This window comes from Notolepis coatsorum, assembly GCF_963971535.1.
Source record: "Notolepis coatsorum genome assembly, chromosome: 9".
NCBI classification, from domain to species: Eukaryota; Metazoa; Chordata; class Actinopteri; order Aulopiformes; family Paralepididae; genus Notolepis; species Notolepis coatsorum.
In genome coordinates, this window is record NC_140173.1 from 128,867,427 (window position 1) to 128,893,301 (window position 25,875).

At 42.6% G+C, this 25,875-nt stretch overlaps 1 protein-coding gene across 1 annotated transcript in view; it reads left to right on the forward strand.

Moving 5' to 3' along the window:
• Nucleotides 1–2,921: 2,921 nt before the first annotated feature.
• ryr2b (ryanodine receptor 2b (cardiac)) overlaps nucleotides 2,922–25,875 on the forward strand; it is a gene marked incomplete at both ends in the record, with an annotated part of 396,550 nt that continues 373,596 nt past the window's right edge. The window contains 9 exon segments of the mRNA XM_084321996.1: nucleotides 2,922–2,969; nucleotides 14,644–14,763; nucleotides 15,844–15,948; nucleotides 17,613–17,687; nucleotides 17,954–18,032; nucleotides 19,370–19,482; nucleotides 22,699–22,822; nucleotides 25,220–25,316; nucleotides 25,659–25,733. Of these exon segments, the coding sequence (XP_084178122.1) occupies nucleotides 2,922–2,969; nucleotides 14,644–14,763; nucleotides 15,844–15,948; nucleotides 17,613–17,687; nucleotides 17,954–18,032; nucleotides 19,370–19,482; nucleotides 22,699–22,822; nucleotides 25,220–25,316; nucleotides 25,659–25,733 (836 nt within the window).

Genomic DNA, 25,875 nt, shown 5'->3' on the forward strand with positions numbered 1-25,875 from the left:
AATGTGATCTGTTAGAAACAGAAGACAGGTGTCTGTGGAGTGGGACTTTCTAAACCCTGATTGAAATTCATATAGCAAGTTATGGGATGTAATATATTGATCAATTTGTTCATATATAATCTTTTCTATGACCTATGAGATAAAGGCATGGATCTGGTTTTCAGCGTCCTTTTGATTTATAAATGGCCATACTTTAGCTATGTTTCTAAGGTGGAAGAATTAAGTTTTTGTCAACTTGTTGATTGTGATTTAAAGCTTAGGTCTGAGTCTACCATAACACCAAGACTTCACTCAAATACAGTTAGCAGCTGGATAGACCACAGATGGAAATTAGCTTCTGCTAAATCTGGTGCAAACATATTTTCATGTAACAATGATGAATTGTCAAAAAAAATATATATATAATTTTTTTTTTCTTTTTTTTTTAAATAGATTCGGGGCTTTTCAGAAAACATTCGGGGCTTGAGCCCCAGTAGCCACCCCCTAGCCCCGCCCCTGCTGTTGACCCAGGTGTGTGTAAATTCAAACTTAACCTAGTTCAAACGTAAATTTGTACTAAATTGTGATTTAAGCATTACTGATGAAAGCAGACATGCATTACAACTTAACTCTTAAAAAACAGCTAAATAATTCTGTGCACTAAGCAATACAAGTATGCCCTTCGTTCTCAAGCTGCTCTAAAACTGGATGTTCCCTATATGCAGTGTTAATTTTGGCAGCTATTTTCATTTTAGTTTGTCTTAGTCATGTGTCAAGTGCTCCTTTTTCGTTTTCATCATATTTAGTCATCTGCATTTATTTATAGTTTAGTCAGTTTTAGTCAACTAAATGTCTGAGCATTTTAGTCCTAGTCAGTGTTAGTCTCGATTTTGTCTTTTTAGTTTTTGTCTAGATTTAGTCGCAGACAACTGATGATTTTTGTCTAGTTTTCGCTAATGAAAAAAAGACATTTTATATTTTTATATTGTAAATAATGCAATTCTATTTATTAAGTATAGTCTAGCCAAAACCCCATCAGCTGATTCACAATAAGTTCAGTAGAAGGCTAGAAGCCCAATAGTAACCAAACATTCCTTGAAATGGTCAATAGATTCAGAAATAGTCAGACATGGAATGGAACATATTCTGATTTAAATATTCCTATTTTTTTTAACCAACAAAGGAGCATTAGCATAGTGTAAATGTTTTTTTTTATTTTTATTTTTATTTATTTTTATTTTTTTTATAAATATATCGCATATGAGTAATGGAAATCATTCAGTTCTGTTTTACGGACTCTTATCTTTCTAAAAATATGTGTGGTATTGTAGATTTTTTCGTGTAATACGTTTTCATTAGTATAATGTGCTAGTGAGTACAATGGTCATGTGGTGTGACATGAAGGTTATTCTGTACAAAATTGAAAAAGGGTGTATTTTAATTATGTATGTCTATTTATCAGCATTTCTCATCACTACTATACACATTTCTAGCATTTCCTTGTGCAAATTAGTTACATTTTGCATAATTTTTCTTAATCAAAACTCATGGTAAGACGATTGCACTAAATTTGACTATGTATTTCTAATTCATTTTGGCAAACCTTCTTATAAAAACACCAAAATGCTAGAAATATTTGGTGACACTGTTATTGATCTGTCCCATTGATGATTTTAACATTTCTTACCCAAAAGCCTTCATAATTTCATAATTCTGAAAGTCACACCAAATGATATGCCGTCACGCCATATGATGAATCACACTACACAACAACCTGTAATGCAAAAACATGTATTTAATAAATTTAACAAACAACCAAAAACATATGAATTATATCATGGGTTCAAATTAAGAAAAACTGTTATAAAATGTTATAAACAGTGTGTCACAAAATACATCATATAGCACTTGGGTTCTGAACAACTGAAGAAACATATGAATTAATCGTCCAACCGTTGGAGACTTTTAACCAGGGCCAAACTGGGGAAATCATTCAGGCCAGGAAATATAGTGCGAAATATAGACCCAGTCAGGCCACTTTTTAAGCGGGGGGTCTGGGGGTCCCCCACCAGGACATTTTGTTACAAAGACTTCATTTCCTGCATTCTGGTGTAGGCATTTTTTTATTTGTACCCTTTAAATGCCAGTGTTTGTGATGGCATCACACATTATAGTTAAAAAACAGGCTAGCATATGTATGATTAGCAACAACACTGATTTTGATGGATTTTTTGTTTTTTGTAAGGGTCCCGCCTCCACCAATCACATGCTGCTCCCTTTGTGTGTGTGTGTGTGTGTGTGAGCAGAGAGAGAGAGAGAGAGAGAGAGAGAGAGAGAGAGAGAGAGAGAGAGAGAGAGAGAGAGAGAGAGAGAGAGAGAGAGAGAGAGAGAGAGAGAGAGAGAGAGAGACCGTTCTCCAACTTGTGTGGGTTGCAGTGATCTCCTGGTTGTTCCCCACCTAGGTTATCTAACTATTGGCCTGGCCTGCTTCTAAGTTCAGTGGCCTGACTGCATTAAAAGAAAGAAAGATTTTTTTTTTTTTGGGAAATCTTTTAATATTTTTTATATATATCATCTGGCGACCCCCCCCCCCCCCCCCCCCCTGTAGTACAGAAGGCTACTTGAGTAGAAGCAGTTACTTTACACCCTTGTTAAGGGCCAACTGTTGGGATAACAGACAGGTGCAAGATTGACAATATTGATTACTAAAACACAGGACCTAGCAAGAAAAATGTCCATGCACCTTCCAAAATTTACAAGGAAAAAAAATAAAGGGGAAACAATTCAGTCTGAATTTGCACCAAAATGTACCTGCTAAACATGTGACCAAGTTTAGGCCACGCCCACAGTTTTGGACCACAGGCAAAGGTCAGAGCCTCAGCCTCTCTCCGCAGTACAGTAGCTACTTACTCAAACCAGTTGACTTTGCAAGGCTGGTTGAAATGACTGACCCTAGAGAGGGAGAAGATGAAATCCAATTTCTACGTACGGTGAGTCTGTGCTACCAAATTTCATGAAACTATTATACAGTAGGCCTAGATTAGATTAATTTGTCCAGGCTGTTTAGCTGTTTACTAGTTCAGAAATGCATGAAGCTTTGATGTGTTAGCGAAAAGGTACTTGTGTAGGCTATCTTTAGTGAAATATAATGCATTTTCTCAGTATTATTGTTGAAAAATGTGTTGTAATAATATGAAAGCAACAAGTCCAGGTCTAAAAGTTAGCGTTTATTTGTGAAAACTTTATTGTCACTATAACGTTATTTAGGATAGCAAAACATTAGATTTCAACATTTTCTATTATTAGTAAATTAATGGTAATACGTCTAAACAAAATACATTCAGTGTTTGTGTTTATTTTTGTTTTGTTTGGACAGATACAGTAAATTAAGCTCCTAAACAGCTTTTATTTTTAACTGTTATTATCTTCATTGCTAGATGATGGAGGTTCCTTTCCTATCACTGTTCCCTAATTCTGAGCCCTCCAACGGCTTGTTATCTGTCCCCTAGTGATAAGGGCACGTCACAGGGAGAGTGCTAGTTGATGCTCTGACACACACACGTACACACACATACACACACGTACACACACGTACACACACGTACACACACGTACACACACGTACACAGACACAGACACAGACACAGACACAGACACACACACACACACACACACACACACACACACACACACACACACACACACACACACACACACACACACACACACACACACACACACACACACACACACACACACACACACACACACACACACACACACACACACACACACACACACACACACACACACACACACACACAGACAGACAGACAGACAGACAGACAGACAGACAGACAGACAGACAGACAGACAGACAGACAGACAGACAGACAGACAGACAGACAGACAGACAGACAGACAGACAGACAGACAGACAGACAGACAGACAGACAGACAGACAGACAGACACACACACACACACACACACACACACACACACACACACACACACACACACACACACACACACACACACACACACACACACACACACACACACACACACACACACACACACACACACACACACACACACACACGTAACACACACACACACACACGTAACACACACACACGTAACACACTGGTGATGATGGCAGGACCTGCATGCAGTTCGTGCCCTATGCATGCTCATTTGACTAGATTGATTCACAACTATGCATGCTGTATTCACTAGTACCTACTGTACACTTAACTTTCCCTAGGGGTAATGTTGCATCAGCCAAATAAGCATTTTTAGCCTTCAGCCTCCAAAACCTGGTTTGGTTTAGAATAACAAAATTACTTCATTATAATTTTACACAAGGCAAATGAGATGTGTCTTTCGATATTTCCCTCCGAGGTACACATACACCCAGCCCAGTGGTTCTCAATGTGAGGTTCCGGGGGGGGGGTCCCTATAAAAATTAAGAATAGTAATTAATGTAACAGTTTCTTTCACTAGAAGTTAGAAGAATGAATATATGAGAATGACTCATCTGAATGTTTCACATTGTCCTGTGCTGTTATTTCTCTACCTACATTTATGGAAAGCTGGACTTGATCTTAGACAAAATCTTATTAAATGGGGGTCCTCAGCCTAATGGCCACGTGGTTGAACTCAAACTACAAAGGAACAGGCTAAGAAACGATGTAAACACCATGATCAAATCGGCAAAAAAATATTTCATCAATGACAAAACTGAGGAAAACAAAAACAAACCCTGTGAACTTTGGAAATTACTCAACAACCAACTAGGCTGCAGTAAAAAAACTAAAAACCAGATTTTCAAACATCCACATAAAGACAGAAAACACCCTCATCACAGACAAGCTGGAGGTGGCCAATTACTTAAACATTTTCTTTACAAACAGCCACAGCACTGGTTAATAAACTACCCTCCCACTCATGGCATTCTGGGGTAGAACATATAGCCTTCTACAAAAACCTAGGGGTCCGCAAAGACGACTTCAAACTCAAAATGGTAACAACAGATGATGTGCTCAAAAACCTAACAAGGCCATCTTCAACCAAGGCCACTGGCCATGACAATATCCCCTCCAAATTCCTCAGAGACTCAGCAGCCGCCATCACCGCAGTCATCACCCACATAATAAACCTCTCCATAAAACAGGGATACCCAAAGACTTCAAAATTGTGAGAGTGACCCCCCTGCACAAAAAATGCAGCAAATTAGGAAACCTATGATCACAATAGTCATTCTTGTAATGCTCTCATTGTGTTAACTTCTAGTGAAGAATATATTAGTGAAACCTATGATCAGAATAGTCATTCTTGTAATGCTCTCATTGTGCTAACCTCTAGTGCATAGGTGTCAAACTCATGGCCCGCTCTGGTAAAAAATTTAAAAATATTTTTTTTTCTTTTTTTTTCTTCTTTTTTTTAACATTAATCTTGGGTTAAAAAATAGCGGCGTTAAAATAATTGTGGGTTAATGCGTTAATAAAGCTTTAACTTTGACAGCCTTAGTTATTACACATTCTTACACATACATGTATGTTGAACATCTGAGGTATTGATGAAGTAACAAAGGAAAAAAGCCAAAAGCACTTACTCCTCAGACATTCTTTGACAATTTTACAGCCCAAAATACAAAAAAGATCCAGGCGGAATAGGTAACAAAGGGTTGAAGAAATATTGTCTGAACTGTCAGATGCAAACTGGCTGTGTGACATAACCGAGCATCTCGCTCAATTGAATAAGAAGCTGTAGGGACGCAAACAAGTCCCACCCAAAACTTGACCAATATAGTTGTGAACTGAGACAACCCTTATTTTGTTATTTTTTAGTACAGTTACAGTTGTGTGTTCATTCAGACACATAATAGCAATTTCATTACGAATTGAAAATGGGGGACCCTGATGTAAACAAGTCGAAAGTCTTTCTCTGGTCTGCATCCCCTTAACAATTGTATGTATTGAGCTGTACTGTATTGTACCCATTCTGCAATCTGTTAATTAAAGTTAATTAAACTATCTTCCATTAGTTGGATGTATGGCCTCTGCAAGGTTTGAAGGAAGCGCCAGTGACGTCAGCGAGTATGCTGATACCGTTGTAAGCTACATAACTACAGTGGCAGACGGCATTGTCCTCACAAAGACGGCGCGGGTTTTCCCAAACCAGAAACCTTGGGTGGACAGCACTATAAGAACAGCCCTAAACTCACGCACCACGGCTTATAACCTGGGCAGAGAGTCAGCAAATATGGAAGAATACAAGGCTTCAGTCTACACTCTACGCAAGGCTGTTAAACTTGCTAAGAGGACATATGCTGAGAAACTGGAGACACAAATGGCACAAAACGACACAAGAGGCTTGTGGAGGGGACTGAAGACAATAACTGACTACAAAGTCAGCGCCCCCTCAATGGGGAGCGACGACGCCTCTCTAGCGGACAAACTCAACTCCTTCTACGCTCGGTTCGGTGTAGACAGTGTCGCCGCTAGCCCTCTGGCTAGTGACGTCACTGGCGCACCGGCTGTTGTGGAGGGGGGGGGGCAACCGCGGGGGGGCGGGGGCGCTCTCTCGTTGTCGGAACACAGTGTGAGAAGAGCATTTATGCAGGTGAACACCAGGAAGGCTGCAGGCCCAGATGGTATAACAGGACGCATACTTAAGTCCTGTGCAAACCAGCTTGCCCCGGTGTTCACCGCCATATTTAATCAATCCCTGGCGGAGTCAGTAGTCCCTGCCTGCTTCAAGATGTCTACCATCATCCCTGTACCGAAGAAACCCTCCCCAACATGTCCAAATGATTACAGACCGGTGGCACTCACCTCTGTGGTCATGAAATGTTTCGAGAGGCTGGTCAAGGACCACATTTGTGCCTCTCTCCCCAGTGATATGGACCCTATGCAATTTGCATACAGGACAAACAGGTCCACTGATGACGCGGTCTCCCAGGTACTGCACAGCACTCTCTCCCACCTTGACCGTCAGAAGGGGGGCTATGTGAGACTGTTGTTCATTGACTACAGCTCAGCGTTCAACACCATAGTCCCCACCAGACTGGTGGACAAGCTGATCGAGCTAGGCCTGAGCTCCGCCCTGAGCGCCTGGGTACTGGACTTTCTGAGTGAAAGACCCCAGGCGGTCAGGGTGGGGGGTCAGACCTCCAACACCATCACCCTGAGCATCGGGTCCCCCCAGGGCTGTGTTCTAAGCCCCCTGCTGTACTCACTCTACACACACGACTGTGTGGCCAAGTTCAGCTCCAACTCCATTGTGAAGTTCGCCGACGACACGGTGGTGGTGGGGCTGATCTCGGACAACGACGAGAAGGCCTACCGGGAGGAGGTTGAGGTACTGGAACGTTGGTGCCAGGACAACAGCCTGCTCCTGAACATTGGTAAAACCAAGGAGCTGATCGTGGATTATAGGAGAGGACAGCGGGAGACACACACACCACTGAGGATTAACGGGGCTACCGTGGACAGGGTGAGCAGCTTCAAGTACCTGGGGGTCCACATCTCAGAGGACCTGACATGGTCAACACACATAAACACAGTAGTAAAGAAAGCGAAGCAGCGCCTCTACCACCTGAGACAGTTAAGGAAGTTCAGAGTATCGGGGAAGATACTCCAGTCCTTCTACTCAGGAGCTGTAGAGAGCATCTTGACCGGAAACATCACTGCCTGGTATGGGAACAGCACGGCACAGGACAAGAAGGCCCTACAGAGAGTGGTGCGCTCAGCCGAGCGTACCACGGGTATTGCGCTACCTCCCCTGCAGGCTCTATACAACAAGAGGTGCAAATCCAGAGCCTGCAGGATAATGAAAGACCCCCACCACCCCAATAACAGCCTGTTCCAGCTGCTGAGGTCAGGCAGACGCCTGCGAATTCTAGAGACTAAGACGGAGAGGCTTAGGCTAAGCTTCTTCCCCCAGGCCATCAGAGCCTTGAACAATGAACATTGAGAGACACAGAAACTGAACTATCCACACACAAGTACATACACGACACGCACGCTGAGCACGCTCACACACTAGCAGCCACTTTAACACTCATGACGCACACACGCACACTTATGGCCAGAGGAAAGGCCACTTAAAGTAGTATAACATCAGGAACAGTGTATTGCACTACTAAAGCTAACTAGCATGTCCTATATGCTCTGTAAATACTAATGTACAGATACCGAGATGGCACACCATGTACCTGTTTATTGCACTGTTTTATTGGATTCTATTAATATGTTGTACCACTGTATTTTTATTGGATTCTATTATATGTTGTACCACTGTATTGCACATCGTCGCGGGCAAGACCAGCCGCATTTCATTGTATACCTGTATGCCGTGACAATTAAAACTCTTGAATCTTGAATCTTGAATCTTGAAAAGGTTGTGTGCAGCCATTTGTTTTTGTAACATCTGCTACATCTGTCCCACGTGTTCTTTGCAGCTCAGTTGTTAGTTCTGCCCCTCTTGACTGTGACAAAAAGGTTTTGAACAAACTTAATGTCATAGCTTGTATTTGATGATCTTCTTCTTTGTTATTTACTTGAATGGTTTGATCATTGATTAATGGAGTAATATGGGGTTCTGATAAACTAAAATTATTTGTTACAATAACATAAGCTAACATATATTTTTACATCTATGCAAATGCATATGCAATATGTATAACTTGAATAAGTAATAAATACAGAAACAACATGTTTAACAATATGTAAATGAGTAGCTACATTTATTTTACATTACATTAACATTTATACGGTCTTTGGCCCTTTGAGGGCAACCATAATGCTGATGTGGCCCTCTGTGAAAATGAGTTTGACACCCCTGCTCTAGTGAAGAATATATTAGTGAAACCTATGATCAGAATAGTCATGCTCTCATTGTGCTAACTTCTAGTTAAGAATATATTAGTGGAGCACCCAAGTGGCGACCCATGTAATGCCCTGCGTCGCGAAGCGGCCGACCCAGGTTCGATTCCCGGACCCGGCGTCCTTTGCCGAATGTCTTTCCCCCGCTCTGTCTCCCGTTCTTCCTCTCTCTCTCCCTCTACCGGACTGCCCAGTAGTACAAACAAATTAAAAAAATCGACCAAAAACATAATAATAAAAAATATATATATATATATGTAACGGATGGTATCGTGAAGCGCAGTCAAGAAGGGCTGGGGTGAGTAGCGGTGCTATGGGTTAAACTCACTCTCACATCCTCAAAAAAGACAGATAGACACTTTGCAAAGTAGTGAATTCACCTCTTGGTATAGCGGTCTGTGTTGCTGCCCACGGTGTGGGAGACCGGGGTTCGACTCCCACTCGGGGCATCGAAGTTTGAGGTGACGTTGTCACAACCGTTACATTATATTAGTGAAACCTACAGTATTATCAGAATAGTCATTCTTGTAATGCTCTCATTGTGCTAACTTCTGGTGAAGAATATAATTAGTGAAACCTATGATCAGAATAGTCATTCTTGTAATGCTCTCATTGTGCTAACTTCTGGTGAAGAATATAATTAGTGAAACCTATGATCAGAATAGTCATTCTTATAATGCTCTCATTGTGCTAACCTCTAGTGAAGCATATATTAGTGAAATTATTACTCCTTTTGCTGGGGACCCGTGGAACCCTCTCAAGGACCCCGCTTTGAGAACCACTAGTCTATACATTTCCTCAAAGATATACGAGCACAGGGTTGTCTGCAGTGCAAAGCCCCCGGAGCAATTTGGGACACCATTGTTTCTCATGTCATGTATACACACACCTTGAAATGCAGCGCCAGCCTCCAACCTCCAACCCCCTAGAATGCCTCTATCGTCTGTTCAGTGTGTGACTGACAGCTTCCAGAAGACGGCTGATATGGGGAGTGGAGTAAAGGGCGAATCTGGGGTCAGACGCGGCACTGTCACACCGACACGGTGGCATGCGGCCTGGGCACAGGGAGGTGTCAGTGGCTCTGCTGTCGGTTCTCCTTATATGGATGCCGTGATTCAGTTGACCTGGTTAATTTGGGGGTAGCTCATGTGATCGAATTTGGTGTGTGCACGCGCACGTGTGTGTATTGCAGTATCATTATACTTTTGTCCATGATATTATATTGATCTATCTATCTATTTTTCACTCTACTTTGAAAGACAATACTATAGGCTACAACAGCAGCTTATGTAGCAGATAAAGATACATTACATAGTACTGTAGGACTGCAGTATTGAAATTCAATACTTTTATGGTATTATCAATCGAATTGCTTCAATACTATCTAGTATCGATAGATACTGTGAAACTGGCCATTGAGAATTTACAACTCTTTTAATGCTTTGCATGCGCTTATTAGTCTCAAACTGGTACTTAATGCTAGTTAATGCTAAGACAAAATATTATGTTGTTTTCTAAAGCCAAAGATATTGTTTACAGTCATTTGCATACAGTATCTACTGTGAATGGGAGTCTCATAATATAAATGGGAGAGTCTCAGAATATAAATACCTTGGTATCTGGCTTGATGAAATATTGACATTTAAATATCATGTGGGCGTTCTTGCCAGTGAGCTGCGGCAAAAGATTGGCTTCTTATAGGAATTCTCAATGATTAAGAGAAGGAGAGTCGTTAGGAGAGCAATTAGATTTATCACCGGTGATGGTTATGGTATACTCTTTCTACGTACGGTAGAAAAAAATAGTTACATTGGCAACTGTTTCTATATAAAGCCAAAATTGGAGATTGCCCAAATTATTTCACTTTGCTATTGGAGTGGACATCTGGACCCTATGGTACATGATTCAATGATTGGCTCACACTCAAAGCAACTAGAGTCTGTACTGAACTTCAGAAATCTGCTTTTAATTTATGCGCTCCTGAAATGTGGAACATCATACAACAAACTCTAAAACTCAATATAATCCATCATGAGGGCTTGCACTCAATACATTTTTTTGTTGAAATAAATATTGAATGAATGAATGGAAAGATGTTGTGTCTCTCGATACCAAACTTCAATACCTAAGTAGTATACCTGAATCTTATCAGCGTTAGTGAGCCATTAAGCATGATTGTTCCAAGATATAAGGCTGGTGACTGGACCTTTATTTTGTTCAACCAATACAAAATGTATGCTAACAAAGCCTCTGATTGACTAATACAACACTTGTGAGTCGTGATGCACATTACACAGCAAAGTAAGGTATCAACAAAAGTATCATTTTGGTATCCGTATAGAATCCCAGCTATCACTGTTGGTACTGGCATTGAAAAATGTCAAGCAATACCTAGCTTGATTGATTGATTGATTGATTGATTGATTGATTGATTGATTGATTGATTGATTGAAAACTTAACAGATTGCAGAATGGGTACAATACAGTACAGCTCAATACACACAATTGTTAAGGGGATGCAGACCAGAGAAAGGCTTTCGTCTTGTTTACATCAGGGTCCCCCATTTTCAATTCATCATAACATATATGACATATACGACATACAGATAGACAGTACTGCTACATCTATACATTTATGACATACCAGATTTACAAATACAGTACTGTTTGTGATACAAAAAGAGTCTAAAAAAGAGAGTATATACATTTGACGTAGAAACTGTACATTGGAGGAGGTTGGGTAGGTGGGGTGGGGGGGGGGGGATGTACATTGGGGGTGGTTGGGTGGGTGGGGGGGGGGGGGGGGTTGGGAAGGCGGGGGGGTTGTGAAGGCGGGGGGGGGGGGGAAACTGTACAACTGTACAAGCAAAACTGTACATTGGAATATTGACGAAACCATACTTGGTTCCAAGAAGAGGGTCTCATGTATTATTGGGTTAGGACATTTACTGTACATTGGAGGGGGTTGGGTTAGGACATTTACAGGGGCCAGTTTCGAATTGCAGTCTCCCGTAGGTGCTCTTTGAGAGTGGTTTTGAAAGTGGGTAGTGATTCACATTATTTTACAGCTTTGGATAGGGAGTTCCACATTGATGTGGCATAATTGCGAAACGTGTCCCTTGTTTGAGCCGAATCTGGGTTTAACATGATTTGTGGAGCTCCCTCTGGTGTTGTGGTCGTGGTATTCACTGACCTTTGGGAAGTATTTTGACATGTACATGGGTACCTTAGTCGTGTAGTGTATCTTGTAGACCAGGCCCATTTCAAGTTGCTGTTTACTCGTTGTCGTTTACTCTAAGCCATCCTAGGTAGTCAAAGTGGGCAGGGGTGAGGTGGGTTTTAGGAGTAAGGTCAAGTAGTAGTTTGACCAGTTTGTTTTGTGATGTTTGTAATCTTGTTTTTAGCGCCTTTGAGGTGCTTTGGTACCATGAGGTACAAGCATAGTCGTAGTACCCTTGAATGAGGGTACTCCTGCCAGAGTCTTCAGGGTATTCTTGTTTACCAGAGAGGTGATCCGGTACAAGAATCTAGTTCGTTGGTTGACTTTTTTGATTACTTTGATTACTTTGATTTTTTTGGCTACTGTCTCAAGGTTTACTTTTATTTTCTACATTTTGTTACTTAGAGAATCCTTAACACTTTCAGCGCCAGTCGTTTTATCCATCCTTGTAGTCAATGGGCCATGCTTTAAAAGATACAGATTTTCACTGTGCGTCACGATGTTTGCAGGGCTATATCTATATTCTATATTATAGCTATGGAGACAATACTATGGCTCATTTGACAGTCACTATCCCTCGTCCAACATGTAAAAAAGGTCAAAATGTAGAAAGGTGCGGAATAAAAGTATTACTTTTACCCACAAAAATGATTGATTAATTAATTTATTATAAAAAACATGTTGCATGTAGCAATAGCATGTATCCCCTCCCTACTATGTGGAATGCACCTGATTGGATAAATGACATGCTGCACGAATGCGCTTCAAGGCCCTCGACCTGGCATACCGTGCGGCAAAGGGAACCGCTCCCGCCTACCTCCGGTCAATGGTCTCTAACTAACACCATCAAGACCCCTTCGCTCTGCATCTTCTGGCCATCTCGGACCCACTCCTATCCGAGCTCCGGGAGGGTCATCAAGGAGAACCTGCCTTTTCTCAGTCCTTGCCCCACAATGGTGGAAGGAACTACCCACCTCAGTTAGGACAGCCGAAACCCGTCCAATCTTTCGCCGTCGACTAAAGACGCACTTCTTCAACCATTATCTAAAAAAAAAAAAATAAATAAAAATAAAGAATCTAACCATAACTAACCTTACTGTCATGCACTTGTCCTAATAAACTAACCGCACTCAACACTTTGATGAACATTGTTACTCAGCTGATAGAGTTGTGCCCTTCCTGATTACTTGTCGTACAGAACTTGTAAGTCACTTTGGATAAAAGTGTCAGCCAAATTACTAAATGTAAATGTAAATGGTGCTCTAGTGCGACATCTAGTGGCTGTTAGCTTTCGCACCTTTACAATTTTTTTACATGAATATTAATTTCCCCATTAACACATCCACCGCCAAAAACGGCTTACGACGGGTTTCAAGGTCATGCGAATTCCGCCAGATCACGGCGTACGACGTTATTGACATCATATTTAATTTTTTCGCCATTGCATTCATAACTCCGCCAGCCAGCCTCTGCTGATACAGTGGGAGCCTGCACAACAGTGCAACGCTTCAATACCGCCGTCTGGTGGATGATCGGCGAGTTACAACCGGAAATGGATCTCAGGTGATCTCGGTGCATCTGGGAAATACGTCCGGCAGTCACATCTCGTTACGGTACTCCAGACAAACACTGGCGTGCATATGGATCGCTGCCATAACTCAATAATCGATATGATTTGGGCGTTTATTATTATACAAACCGGAAATGGATCTAGTCGATCGCCGTCAAATAAGTGGGATCTTTTTCCTCCAGTCTCATTGGCGAATGGTAAGAGGACAGTAACGTTACTTTCAGCTTGATTGTTTATTCTTTTCAATGCAAACCGCTCTGATCAATATATCACCCATACTACATAAAGCATTTACTGACGATCACAGAATTATAAACACCCCCCCCCCCCCTTTCATTCGCGCATGACGAGTCATAACGTTTAGGATCGTATTCAGTTGGATTTTTAAATATAGCGTGTATCGCGAACAAACTGCAATCGATCATCTATATTATGCGTTTAGGCCTATAACTAGCGTTCTAGGAATTACTGCAGAAAACGATAAAAACACATTTATATTCTAGACGGTATTTTCGTATGAATTTATTAATGAAAAAGTATAACGTTCCTACATCCTGAACGATAGATAATCGATGTTGAATGGGCCATAGTAATGTCAATTTAGCAATACAATTTAAAAAGCTATAGCCCTGCAAAGAAGGTGAACATCTCCATAGGCTTAGAGTGGTGGCAGTGATCATACATTGATGGATATAAGTGTGGCGGTTAATGTGTTAAGATTGCACAAAAAAAACAGACCTTGTGTACACAGGTGTTTTGTATACCTATACCATCAAATTATAAAAAAAAAAATGTACATCATAAAATCGAGTCTGCAGGGCCTATGCATACTTTACTCTGTATGTGTGTGTATATGTGTGTGTGTGTATATGTGTGTGTGTGTGTGTGTGTGTGTGTGTGTGTGTGTGTGTGTGTGTGTGTGTGTGTGTGTGTGTGTGTGTGTGTGTGTGTGTGTGTGTGTTTTTTACACTCCGGGGCTCAGGGCGATGAGGTGGTCCTCCAGGGTTCCTTTACCTCCAGGCAGGAGCACCTGAAGCTGTGTCTGGCTGCTGAAGGCTTTGGATCCAGACTGTGCCGCCTGGAGCCGACCAGTAACTGCAAGGTAATCAGACTCACCAGCCCCCTAGGAGTGTTGGATAATAGGCAGGGTTGTACCTTTAACCCAGATAAGCTTCCATTTTAACTCATTCTGCGCCAACCACATATTATTACGTGTTTGATCGACAACCGTTGGGCGCCAAACACGTAATATTACGTTTTTGGATAGTTTTTCCTTTTTTTCCGATTTTAATATCAATATTACACTCACAGACCTATATGTTACCGCTGAAAGCCATACTGAGATGCCAAAAGTGCAGTACCGGCCAGATCCTGCTCAGTGGCAGTATCGCCCACCCTTTGAAACCATGTTCCAGACCCTGTGTTACATTTAAAGCCTTCCGGGCGCAGAATTTAGACGGAGCCAAGTAAATCGCTTCATCCGACCACTTCGAAACGCATCTAGCACACTCGATCCATAAGTTGTGCCAAATTATGTCCGGGACCAGATGGACATCAATACTGGAAATCACGATCAGACAATTGGAATATTCTTTTTGGAATAACCCCGATCAAAGGTAAGGACTATCTGACGTCAATTCCACCTTGATCCTACAATGTTTTCATATCGATCCAGCTGATCAGCGTGTGTGGTGTTCAAAACGAATGCCGTTACTGGCGATCAAAGCATACAAAAATCCCCCCCCCCCCCCCCCCTTTAATGCATTCATGATGAAACACAATACCTATTATATACATTTGATTTGGAAATAGTAGCGTGTCCAGGCAAGAAACGCCAACGCTTATAGCAGAATTCACGTAGCGCCCTATAACTTAGCTTTTCAGGAATGAGCCACGGGATAACGCGCGAACGTATACATGAAAAAACGATCTCTTTTTTGCATGTTCGACGGAAGAAAGACACTGTCAAATGACCATAGTATTGTCTCCATAGCTATAATATAGAATATAGATATAGCTCTCCAAACATAGTGACGCACAGTGAAAGTAGGAAACCTGGCGCATTAGCTAGAAGGATAAGGGTAATGGCTGGCGCCCAATGTGTTAATTGATTGCATGAATTATGTTTTGTTTTTTTTTTACCCCAGAGAGATTACCCATTATGTATTACATTCTTTTGCAGAATATCCCGCCTGATCTGTCTGTGTGTGCGTTCATCCTGGTCCAGAGTCTGTCTGTTCGAGCCCTGCAGGAGATGCTGGCTAATGGGGAGGACCGAGCTACAGGGGTGACTGTGTTTCTGAAATATTTAGGGATGCACTGATGTGTCAGCAGACAGTAGTTCTTGGTTAATTTGGGCAAAACACAATCACAATCCAATACGATTTTTTTTACCACTCAGCGCTGTTTTTTTTATTGGGATTGTGTTTAAGACAAGTTGAGTGGCAAGTGAACAACAACAAGGATAATTGTGTAAAAAAAAACAAATAGTCTATTTCAGTTAATATACTGTAAGATATACTTTAATTGTCCCCATAAGGACATTTTGTCTTGGACTCCATACTGCAGTTTCTCACCTCAGCAACACCTCATTGTATAAGACATACATAGCCTATTATCGTTAATTTCTCCTTTAATGTACGTGGTTGTGTCCTTTATTTTGTATGGGTAGTATTGTAACCCGCCTACACTCATGATACCATTAGCTTAAGACAGGCATGTCTGAAAAGCAACCTGTTTTGTACCTGCATTTTTACTGAAATCCTCATGACATTAGTATCGGCATTGGTATCGGAAGTTGGCCTATCGCCAACCCCACACCACATTGTTTGTCTGAGGGTAGCAAGTGCAACTAGTTGGTAAGGATCAAGAAAAGAGGGCATGGCTTGAGATAGGACATTAGATATTGGTATGGGTCTCAAAAAACATATTGGTGCATTCTATTCTATTTGATCCTTTGCTTTCACTTGACATGACTTCTCCCATTAACAACCATTTGTTGCTTCCGTTTAACATCCCTAACACATTTGACTTCATTCAATCACATTTGAGTGGACCCACTTCATTCTTCAGTATACATGGTTTGAGTGGATCCACTTCATTCTTCAGTATACATGGTTTGAGTGGATCCACTTCATTCTTCAGTATACATGGTTTGAGTGGATCCACTTCATTCTTCAGTATACATGGTTTGAGTGGAACCACTACATTCTTCAGTATACATGGTTTGAGTGGAACCACTTCATTCTTCAGTATACATGGTTTGAGTGGAATAATTTCATTCTTCAATATGCTAAAGTGCTTGTGTTTTGTAGGGTTATGAACTACTTAATTATTCAGTATGCTAAGGTGCTTGTGTTTTGTAGGGTTAGAACCACTTCATTATTCAGTATGCTAAGGTAATTGTGTTTTGTGGGGTTAGAACCACTTCATTCTTCAGTATGCTAAATTGCTTATGTTTTGTAATGTTATGAACCACTTCACTCTTCAGTATGCTATCTATGGTGCTTGTGTTTAGTGGGTTTGAACCACTCTGTGCTAAAGTGCTTGAGTGTTACGGACAAGTTATGTTTTTGTAGGTTTTTGCTACCGGGCAGTCCGGTAGAGAGAGAGAGAGAGAGAGGAGGAATGGGAGATAGACCGGGGAAGACATTCGGCGAAGATCACCGGGTCCGGGAGTCTAACCCGGGTCGGCCGTGTTGCACCGTAGTGGCAGTGCTGTATGCGGTGCTCCACTCGGGCGCCCCAAAAGGGCTTGAGTTTTGTTGCGTTAGGGTTTGAACCACTTTGTGCTAAAGTGCTTGTGTTTTGTAGGGTTAGGGTTTGAACCACTTCGTGCTAAAGTGCTTGTGTTTTGTAGGGTTAGGGTTTGAACCACTTCGTGCTAAAGTGCTTGTGTTTTGTAGGGTTAGGGTTTGAACCACTTTGTGCTAAAGTGCTTGTGTTTTGTAGGTGGGACAAGGAAGTGGACATCGCACCCTCCTCTACGGCCAAGCTGTTCTGTTCCAACACTCCTACAGCGGCATGGTGAGGCCTACCACAGACCACAATACAGACACCTTCACTGCTACAGTGACATGGTGAGGCCTACCACAGTCCACAATAGAGACACCTTCACTGCTACAGTGACATGGTGAAGCCCCGCCTACCACAGACCCACAGGGCACAACCCAGCCCCCAGTTTATCCCACTGATTAATATGGCTAATCTCAACCAATCACAAAGTGTCTGGATAGTAAGTAAGTGGTTTCAGTGTTGACATTTGTATCCTGTTGTTTATTTTTACCCCCCAGTATCTCAGCTGTTTGTCCTCATCTGAGTCTTCAACTGATAAGCTGGCATTTGATGTTGGTCTACAGGTGGACAAAGCAGGTGGTGTAACGATACTGTACCTTTCTGACACCAATGAGCTAGTATCTCTATACTGTACCTTTCTGACACCAATGAGCTAGTATCTCTATACTGTACCTTTCTGACACCAATGAGCTAGTATCTCTATACTGTACCTTTCTGACACCAATGAGCTAGTATCTCTATACTGTACCTTTCTGACACCAATGAGCTAGTATCTCTATACTGTACCTTTCTGACACCAATGAGCTAGTATCTCTATACTGTACCTTTCTGACACCAATGAGCTAGTATCTCTATACTGTACCTTTCTGACACCAATGAGCTAGTATCTCTATACTGTACCTTTCTGACACCAATGAGCTAGTATCTCTATACTGTACCTTTCTGACACCAATGAGCTAGTATCTCTATACTGTACCTTTCTGACACCAATGAGCTAGTATCTCTATACTGTACCTTTCTGACACCAATGAGCTAGTATCTCTATACTGTACCTTTCTGACAGCAATGATCTAGTATCTCTATACTGTACCTTTCTGACACCAATGAGCTAGTATCTCTATACTGTACCTTTCTGACAGAAATGAGCTAGTATCTCTATACTGTACCTTTCTGACACCAATGAACTAGTATCTCTATACTGTACCTTTCTGACAGAAATGAGCTAGTATCTCTATACTGTACCTTTCTGACACCAATGAACTAGTATCTCTATACTGTACCTTTCTGACAGCAATGATCTAGTATCTCTATACGGTACCTTTCTGACACCAATGATCTAGTATCTCTATACGGTACCTTTCTGACACCAATGAGCTAGTATCTATCCTGTATCTACAGAGATGGTTGCACACTTGTCTCCACCCATTTGAACTCTAAACTACTACAATTAAAAGCATGAAGGACAACATACTCTCTTTATCTGTTGTGTGTGTGTGTATGTGTGTGTGTGTGTGTGTGTGTGTGTGTGTGTGTGTGTGTGTGTGTGTGTGTGTGTGTGTGTGTGTGTGTGTGCGTGCGTGTGTGTGTGTGCATGTGTAAAATAAATGGCTTATTATATCAACGTGGACAATACTCTATGTCGTTGTGCTGTCTTGCTGTTTGCCTAATGTGTTATATCTGATCAACCTGATTGTTAACTGAGTTTAACTGAAAGGTCTGTGAATATCTGCATTTACATTGTCGATGTCCCTTGCCTATTTGAAGGGCACAAATAATAATGTGTGTGTGTGTGTGTGTGTGTGTGTGTGTGTGTGCGCGTGTGTGCGTGTGTGTGTGTGCGTGTGTGCATGTGTGCGTGTGTGCGCGTGTGTGCGTGTGTGTGTGTGTGTGTGTGTGTGTCTGTGTGAGGTCAGGTGAGGCGTGCTGGTGGACGGTTCATCCAGCGTCCAAGCAGAGGTCAGAGGGCGAGAAGCTGCGTGTTGGAGATGACCTCATCTTGGTCAGCGTGTCCTCAGAGAGATACCTGGTGAATAGAAACCCAGGACATACTTGAGATTCAGCACACTACTCTCAACTCTCAGGCCTGTTGATGACCTCTGACCTGTTTTAATGTGTAACACCATACCATTAACCTGCAAATGCCATTTTATTATTAGTGAAGAAAAGAGCTGGTCCTACTATTTTCGTGCCCGTGTACTGGATATGTTCGGCCTGGCAGTTCGTTCTTCAGTTGAGTTGCATAGCAACGTCACCACCATCGAAACCAAAATTTTTATTTTCCCCACAGTGCAACCGTTTTGAAACTAATTTCAGATCTAATTGTTCCTACATGCTAACAATAGGGAGGAGAAACTAACTGCATTTCAATATTTGTCAAAAACGTTACCTTTTGTGGCTTATTATCGCAAATCATAACAATTATTGATATGATTCATTCAGAATGCTGAACTTTGAACCACCATAGTATGTGACAGCTATGAATGCCCTCTACAAAATGGCTGCAAAAAGTCTACAATTCCCATGGTTCAAAATTTTCGTTTCCGGTTTCCGGCTTGGCTAGACGATCGAAAATCGAAAACTTAAAACTATCTTATGGCACTTTTAACCTACTGCTAAACTAACGTATTGATGATAATATAGATTCTACATGCTTTTGTGACATGTTAGTGATGTTAATACTTGAAAACGTTTGATTTTAAAATCGCAATTCTTTTGCATCATTCTGAAAAATATGGATCTATGATCATAATGTCATTTAGGGGTCGGTACCGACCCTGATGGGTGGAACAGGTTAGACCTTTATTTACCCAGGCAAGCAAGTAAGAACAAATTCTTATTTTATTTATTGTCAAAAGTATGCATAATGTTGTGTTAATTCCACGAAGAGATATGTAATGTTAATTACCTGACATTATTTTAAAAATTTGGGGGGCTCGGTTGATATGAGTTGGACAATATCGGTACATCGGATATCGGTAAAAAAGCCAATATCGAACATCCCTAATTATTACGCATGGAGAACATCACGGTGACCCGCAATCAATAACAGTTATTCAACCTAAGAGAATCGAATGCGACCGTGAGCACGACGCACTATGACAGAAAAGGACAGCGGAGGAGAGAGGAGAGTGACAAGACTAAAGGGTGGGCTAGTCCTTGCATTGTAGAAATCAAATGAAAAGCCTTCACACCTGAGTCTCCCCTGGGGGTCTGCTGGGCTGACTGTGAGGAATACTGAAGGACTGTCAAGCGGAGGGAACGGACCATTACAGGCTACAGTGCTGGCTGGAATAGGTTTATATAGGCTATATATAACTGAGCGAACACAAGTTGATACATAAGTATAATTACAAAAAATAAGTTGGACACATCCACGTGCACCAGCACTCTGAACTTAGGCCTGTGCATATCGCCCCAACAGGTCCACGGAGGACGCCATAGCCCATGTGCTGCACACAGCAGCATCACACCTGGACAAGAGGCAGGGGAACTATGTGAGAATGCTGTTCATCGACTACAACTCAGCATTCTATACCATAGTCCCCTCCAAACTCATAGCCAAGCTCAGGGACCTGGGCTAGAACTATGACCTCTGCCAGTGGGTCTTGGACTTCCTGACGGGTAGACCCCAGGTGGTGAGAGCAGGCAACTGCACCTCCTCATCCATCACGCTCAACATAGGGGCCTCCCAGGGCTGTGTTCTGAGTCCCCTCCTCTACTCCCTGTACACACATGACTGTGTGGCACAGCGGAACAGCAACACAATCATCAAATTAGCTGACGACACAGTAGTGGTGGGCCTGATCTCTGCCAACGACGAGAGGGCCTACCTGGAAGAGGTAGAGAATATGTCGCAGTGGTGTCAGGAGAACTGCCTCTCCCTGAACATCAGCAAAACAAAAGAGATGATTGTGGACTTTAGGAGGTCGGGGGTCAGGGACTACAGCCCCCTCAGCATCGACGGGGCACCGGTTGAGAGAGTGAACAGTTTCAAGTACCTCAGAGTCCACATATCCGAGGACTTGACATGGACTACACACATTGACAGTGTTGTGAAGAAGGCACGGCAACGCCTCTAGGAAGTTCCAAGTCAGTCAGAAGATCCTTAAGAACTTCTACTCATGCACAATAGAGAGCATCCTGACTGGCAATATCACCTCCTGGTTTGGGAATAGCACCGCACAAGACCGTAGCAGACTACAGAGAGTGGCCCGTTCAGCCGAACGCACAATTGGAGGGGGGCTTCCCACTCTCCAGGACATTTACAACAAGCGGTGCATGGGTAAGGCTAAGAGAATTATCAAAGACTCCAGCCACCCAAACAACTGCCTCTTTGAACTGCTGCGGTCAGGCAAGCGATACCGGAGTCTCATGGCAAGCACAGAGAGACTCAGAAGAAGCTTCTATCATCAGGCCATCAGAATGCTAAATGACAATAACACTATGTAACAACCATCAAATGCACTCACAGCACACACATCCACACGCACACACTCACTTTAAACAAACAACTCACTGCAGCACCCACTTTAGAACACCTAAACACACTTTATATTTATTGGTAAAGAATTTGCACTACAACCCATACCTCATTACACCTTACTGTAAATTGTACCTAAATTGTACCTCGTCCCATTTCTGCTTTGCACTGTATAGTATATTGTATTGTAACTCAGTTACTTCTACTCTGCATTGTACATTGTATATACAGTATGTATATACTGAACACTTTTGTCTACGTACTTGACTTCTATTTTATACTTGCTATTACTTATCTATTTTTGTCTAGCACAGTCTCTGGAGCGTAACAGAAAGAAGCATTTTGTATAAAAGTATTCTGTACTTCTGTATGACAACTAATAAAGAAACTTGAAACTTGAACTTGTTTGCGCTTGCATCTGGAGTCGAGAAAATAGGGTCCATTGCCTTTGTGTTTGCTGTCTGTCTGTGACAAGATAATTTGCTCCTGTCAAATAATAAGTGTTCACAGTAATAATTATTCAGAACTGGACTTTGTATGTGTGAAGCATGGTGGTTATCGCCGTTGGTTATCCACACACTGCCTTTGTCTATGCTGTCTGTCATTGTGCTTGCTGTGTGTCTGTTACAGGATAATGTGATTCTAACAATCTGTCACATAATACGTGTTCACAGACGGTAATAATTATTCAGAACAATGGGGCAAATGTTGGGAATTGGGTTGTGAAACTCCTTGTTAAAATGCCCCTCTGCTTATTCCCAGCATCTGTCCTATGGCAGTGTGATAGACAATATGAGTCTGAGTGGCAGTCTCATTGTTGATGCAGCCTTCCAGCAGACTCTCTGGAGTGTCGCCCCCATGTGCTCTGGAGGCGGAGTTGCTCAAGGCAAGTATTCTTTTTTTGTATCCTCTCTGTCCCTGAAGGTTCGTTCTGACCGCCTCCAGCCAAGTACCTTGTGGCCGCATACGCGCCTCTACATCGTACCTTGTGGCTGTATATGCTCCTCTACATCGTACCATGTGGCTGCATACGCACCTCTACATCGTACCTTGTGGCTGTATATGCTCCTCTACATCGTACCATGTGGCTGTATACGCTCCTCTACATCGTACCATGTGGCTGTATACGCTCCTCTACATCGTACCATGTGGATGTATACGTGCCTCTACATTGTACCTTGTGGCTGTATATGCTCCTCTGTATACGCGCCTCTACATCATACCATGTGGCTGCATACGCTCCTCTATATCGTACCTTGTGGATGTATACGCTCCTCTACATCATACCATGTGGCTGCATACGCTCCTCTACATCGTACCTTGTGGATGTATACGCTCCTCTACATCGTACCTTGTGGCTGTATACGCTCCTCTACATCGTACCTTGTGGATGTATACGCTCCTCTACATCGTACCTTGTGGATGTATACGCTCCTCTACATCGTACCTTGTGGCTGTATACGCTCCTCTACATCGTACCTTGTGGCTGTATACGCTCCTCTACATCGTACCTTGTGGATGTATACGCTCCTCTACATCGTACCTTGTGGCTGTATACGCTCCTCTACATCGTACCTTGTGGCTGTATATGCACCTCTACATCGTACCTTGTGGCTGTATACGCCCCTCTACATCGTACCATGTGGCTGTATACGCTCCTCTACATCGTACCTCGTGGCTGTATACGCTCCTCTACATTGAACATTTATTGAAAGCAGCCACGCTACTAGACTTGGCTGCAGGCGGTCGGAAAGGCTCTGTAGGGCCTTCCTTCCCAGCCTTCCCAGAGAGCAGTCGCATTTTCTTTCCCTCTCCCAGGTCCCTCAAGGCCATCCCCACCGCTGCCTAATGCCTCCCTGAGGCCCATCGCTGCTGTGCTCTGTGCTTCGTGCTGGTTGCCGGACTATACTCAAATCAACTCGAAATGGATCTAATCAGTGGATTGCATATTTTTATCAAGAAGCAGAATAAGGCTAACCCTCTCTGCCTCTTGGGACATTTCAATCGGGCTACCAACTTGAAGACGTGGTCATTTTTGGATTATTGAAGCTTTTGGACTGCAATAAGAAGATTTTGGATCTGTTTACCGTGCACAGGACCTACCAAAATGAAATGACTAAGACACTTGGACACTTGGACTAATGCATTCAGTCATTTGGACGGAGTTGTTAAAACTCACTCCACTCCAATCAATAGAGTTATATTTCACTCTACTCAAATCAAATTTAAAGTGACGTGGCTGGGAAAAATGTTGCAAGTCAGTCAGCCAAAACAAATTCCTGGACCAAGGTCGAACCAGGGAGCTGCTGGAGTCGAAGGCCCTCTGGGAGATAAGAGTGGCATGCGGCCCCCCCACCCCCAATCCCATTCCCAACCCCCTTTCCCGCGTGTACGCCCGGCGCCTATCCCACGTGTTGGTGACGGCAGCCGATTAGTACACGTGCTGGAGGGGGGGAGCCAAAGAAGACTGTCTCATCACCAAGTCCTATCCCCCAGCTGACAGCATTGTAGTCAGAGTCATAATCCCCGCCCCTTCCGGTGCTGCAACGGTGGTTCTGGACAATCTCTCCTCGCTCCCTCCCGCCTGGCGCAACGACACCCCGGTGTTGCTGCAGCCGACAATCGCATACGGTGTCTCAGACATACTGTAGTCGACATGTGTCAACAAATGTACATGCCTGTTTGAATTTATGTTGTGCCGTTGTTACTGTAAAAATGTAATGCTTGTGATATGATTGTTTAATGAGACGATGAGCTGTATGTCTATGTCACTTGAATTTCCCCGTGAGGGATCAATAAAAGTTATCATTATCCTTAGTATACTTGCTTTTAAATGCACATTCACATGCGCAAGAAGTGCTTTTATCCAACGCGCTTTACAATTTGTTCCTCACATTTGACCCATTCACTCACACATTCACGGCAGAGGCAACCATGCAATGTGCCAACCTGCTCATCTGGAGAAGTTAGGGGTTAAGTGTCTTGCTCAAGGACGCTTCGACACACTGCCCTGGGGGAGCTGGAATTGAACTGTATCATAATTATAAACATTACAATATAAATACTTACCTGTATTGATGCCGTAGAAGTTTAGTTTACATTTCTAACTATTATAAACATTTATCCGCATTGTTGTTGTTGAGTCATTCAAATTAGAAAAGGCAAATTTTTCATTTATAAATCAAACTATAACTCAAATGTATGTGAGCAAATACATTACAGATTGATCCTTTAATCCTAGTCCACGACTGATTTAGTCTATGTTGTCCTGTGTTGACTGTAGGCTTCCTGAAGGGAGGAGATACTTTACGGCTGCTGCATGGCCACAGTGACGCCTGTCTGACTGTTCCTTCAGCTGAACAGGGAGAGGAGCTACGCAAGTCAGTAATACAGATGGTCTCAGTCTCATATGGGCTTGACAAATTAAGGAATAACAGTGTGAGTGTGTCAGTAAAGCCTTCTATTCTCTTCTCTTCTCTTTTACTTTCTCCTCTCCTCTCCTCTCCTCTCCTCTCCTCTCCTCTCCTCTCCTCTCCTCTCCTCTCCTCTCCTCTCCTCTCCTCTCCTCTCCCTTCTCCTCTCCCCTCCCCTCTCCTCTCCTCTCCTCTCCTCTCCTCTCCTCTCCTCTCCTCTCCTCTCCTCTCCTCTCCTCTCCTCTCCTCTCCTCTCCTCTCCTCTCCTCTCCTCTCCTCTCCTCCCCTCTCCTCTCCTCTCCTCTCCAGGATGATGCACTATGAGGGTGGGTTAGTGGCCAGTCATGCTCGCTCTCTCTGGAGGCTGGAGATTCTGCGTGTTGTGTAAGAAGCCTGTTTGACATCTAATGGCATCTTCACCTACTAACCATTACTGTCTGGAAAATGGTCAGAAATGGCTCTTTTTTGCTATTTTACATCTGTCTAGAAAGCATGGTTGGGAACAATCTACAATTCAAAGTTTCAA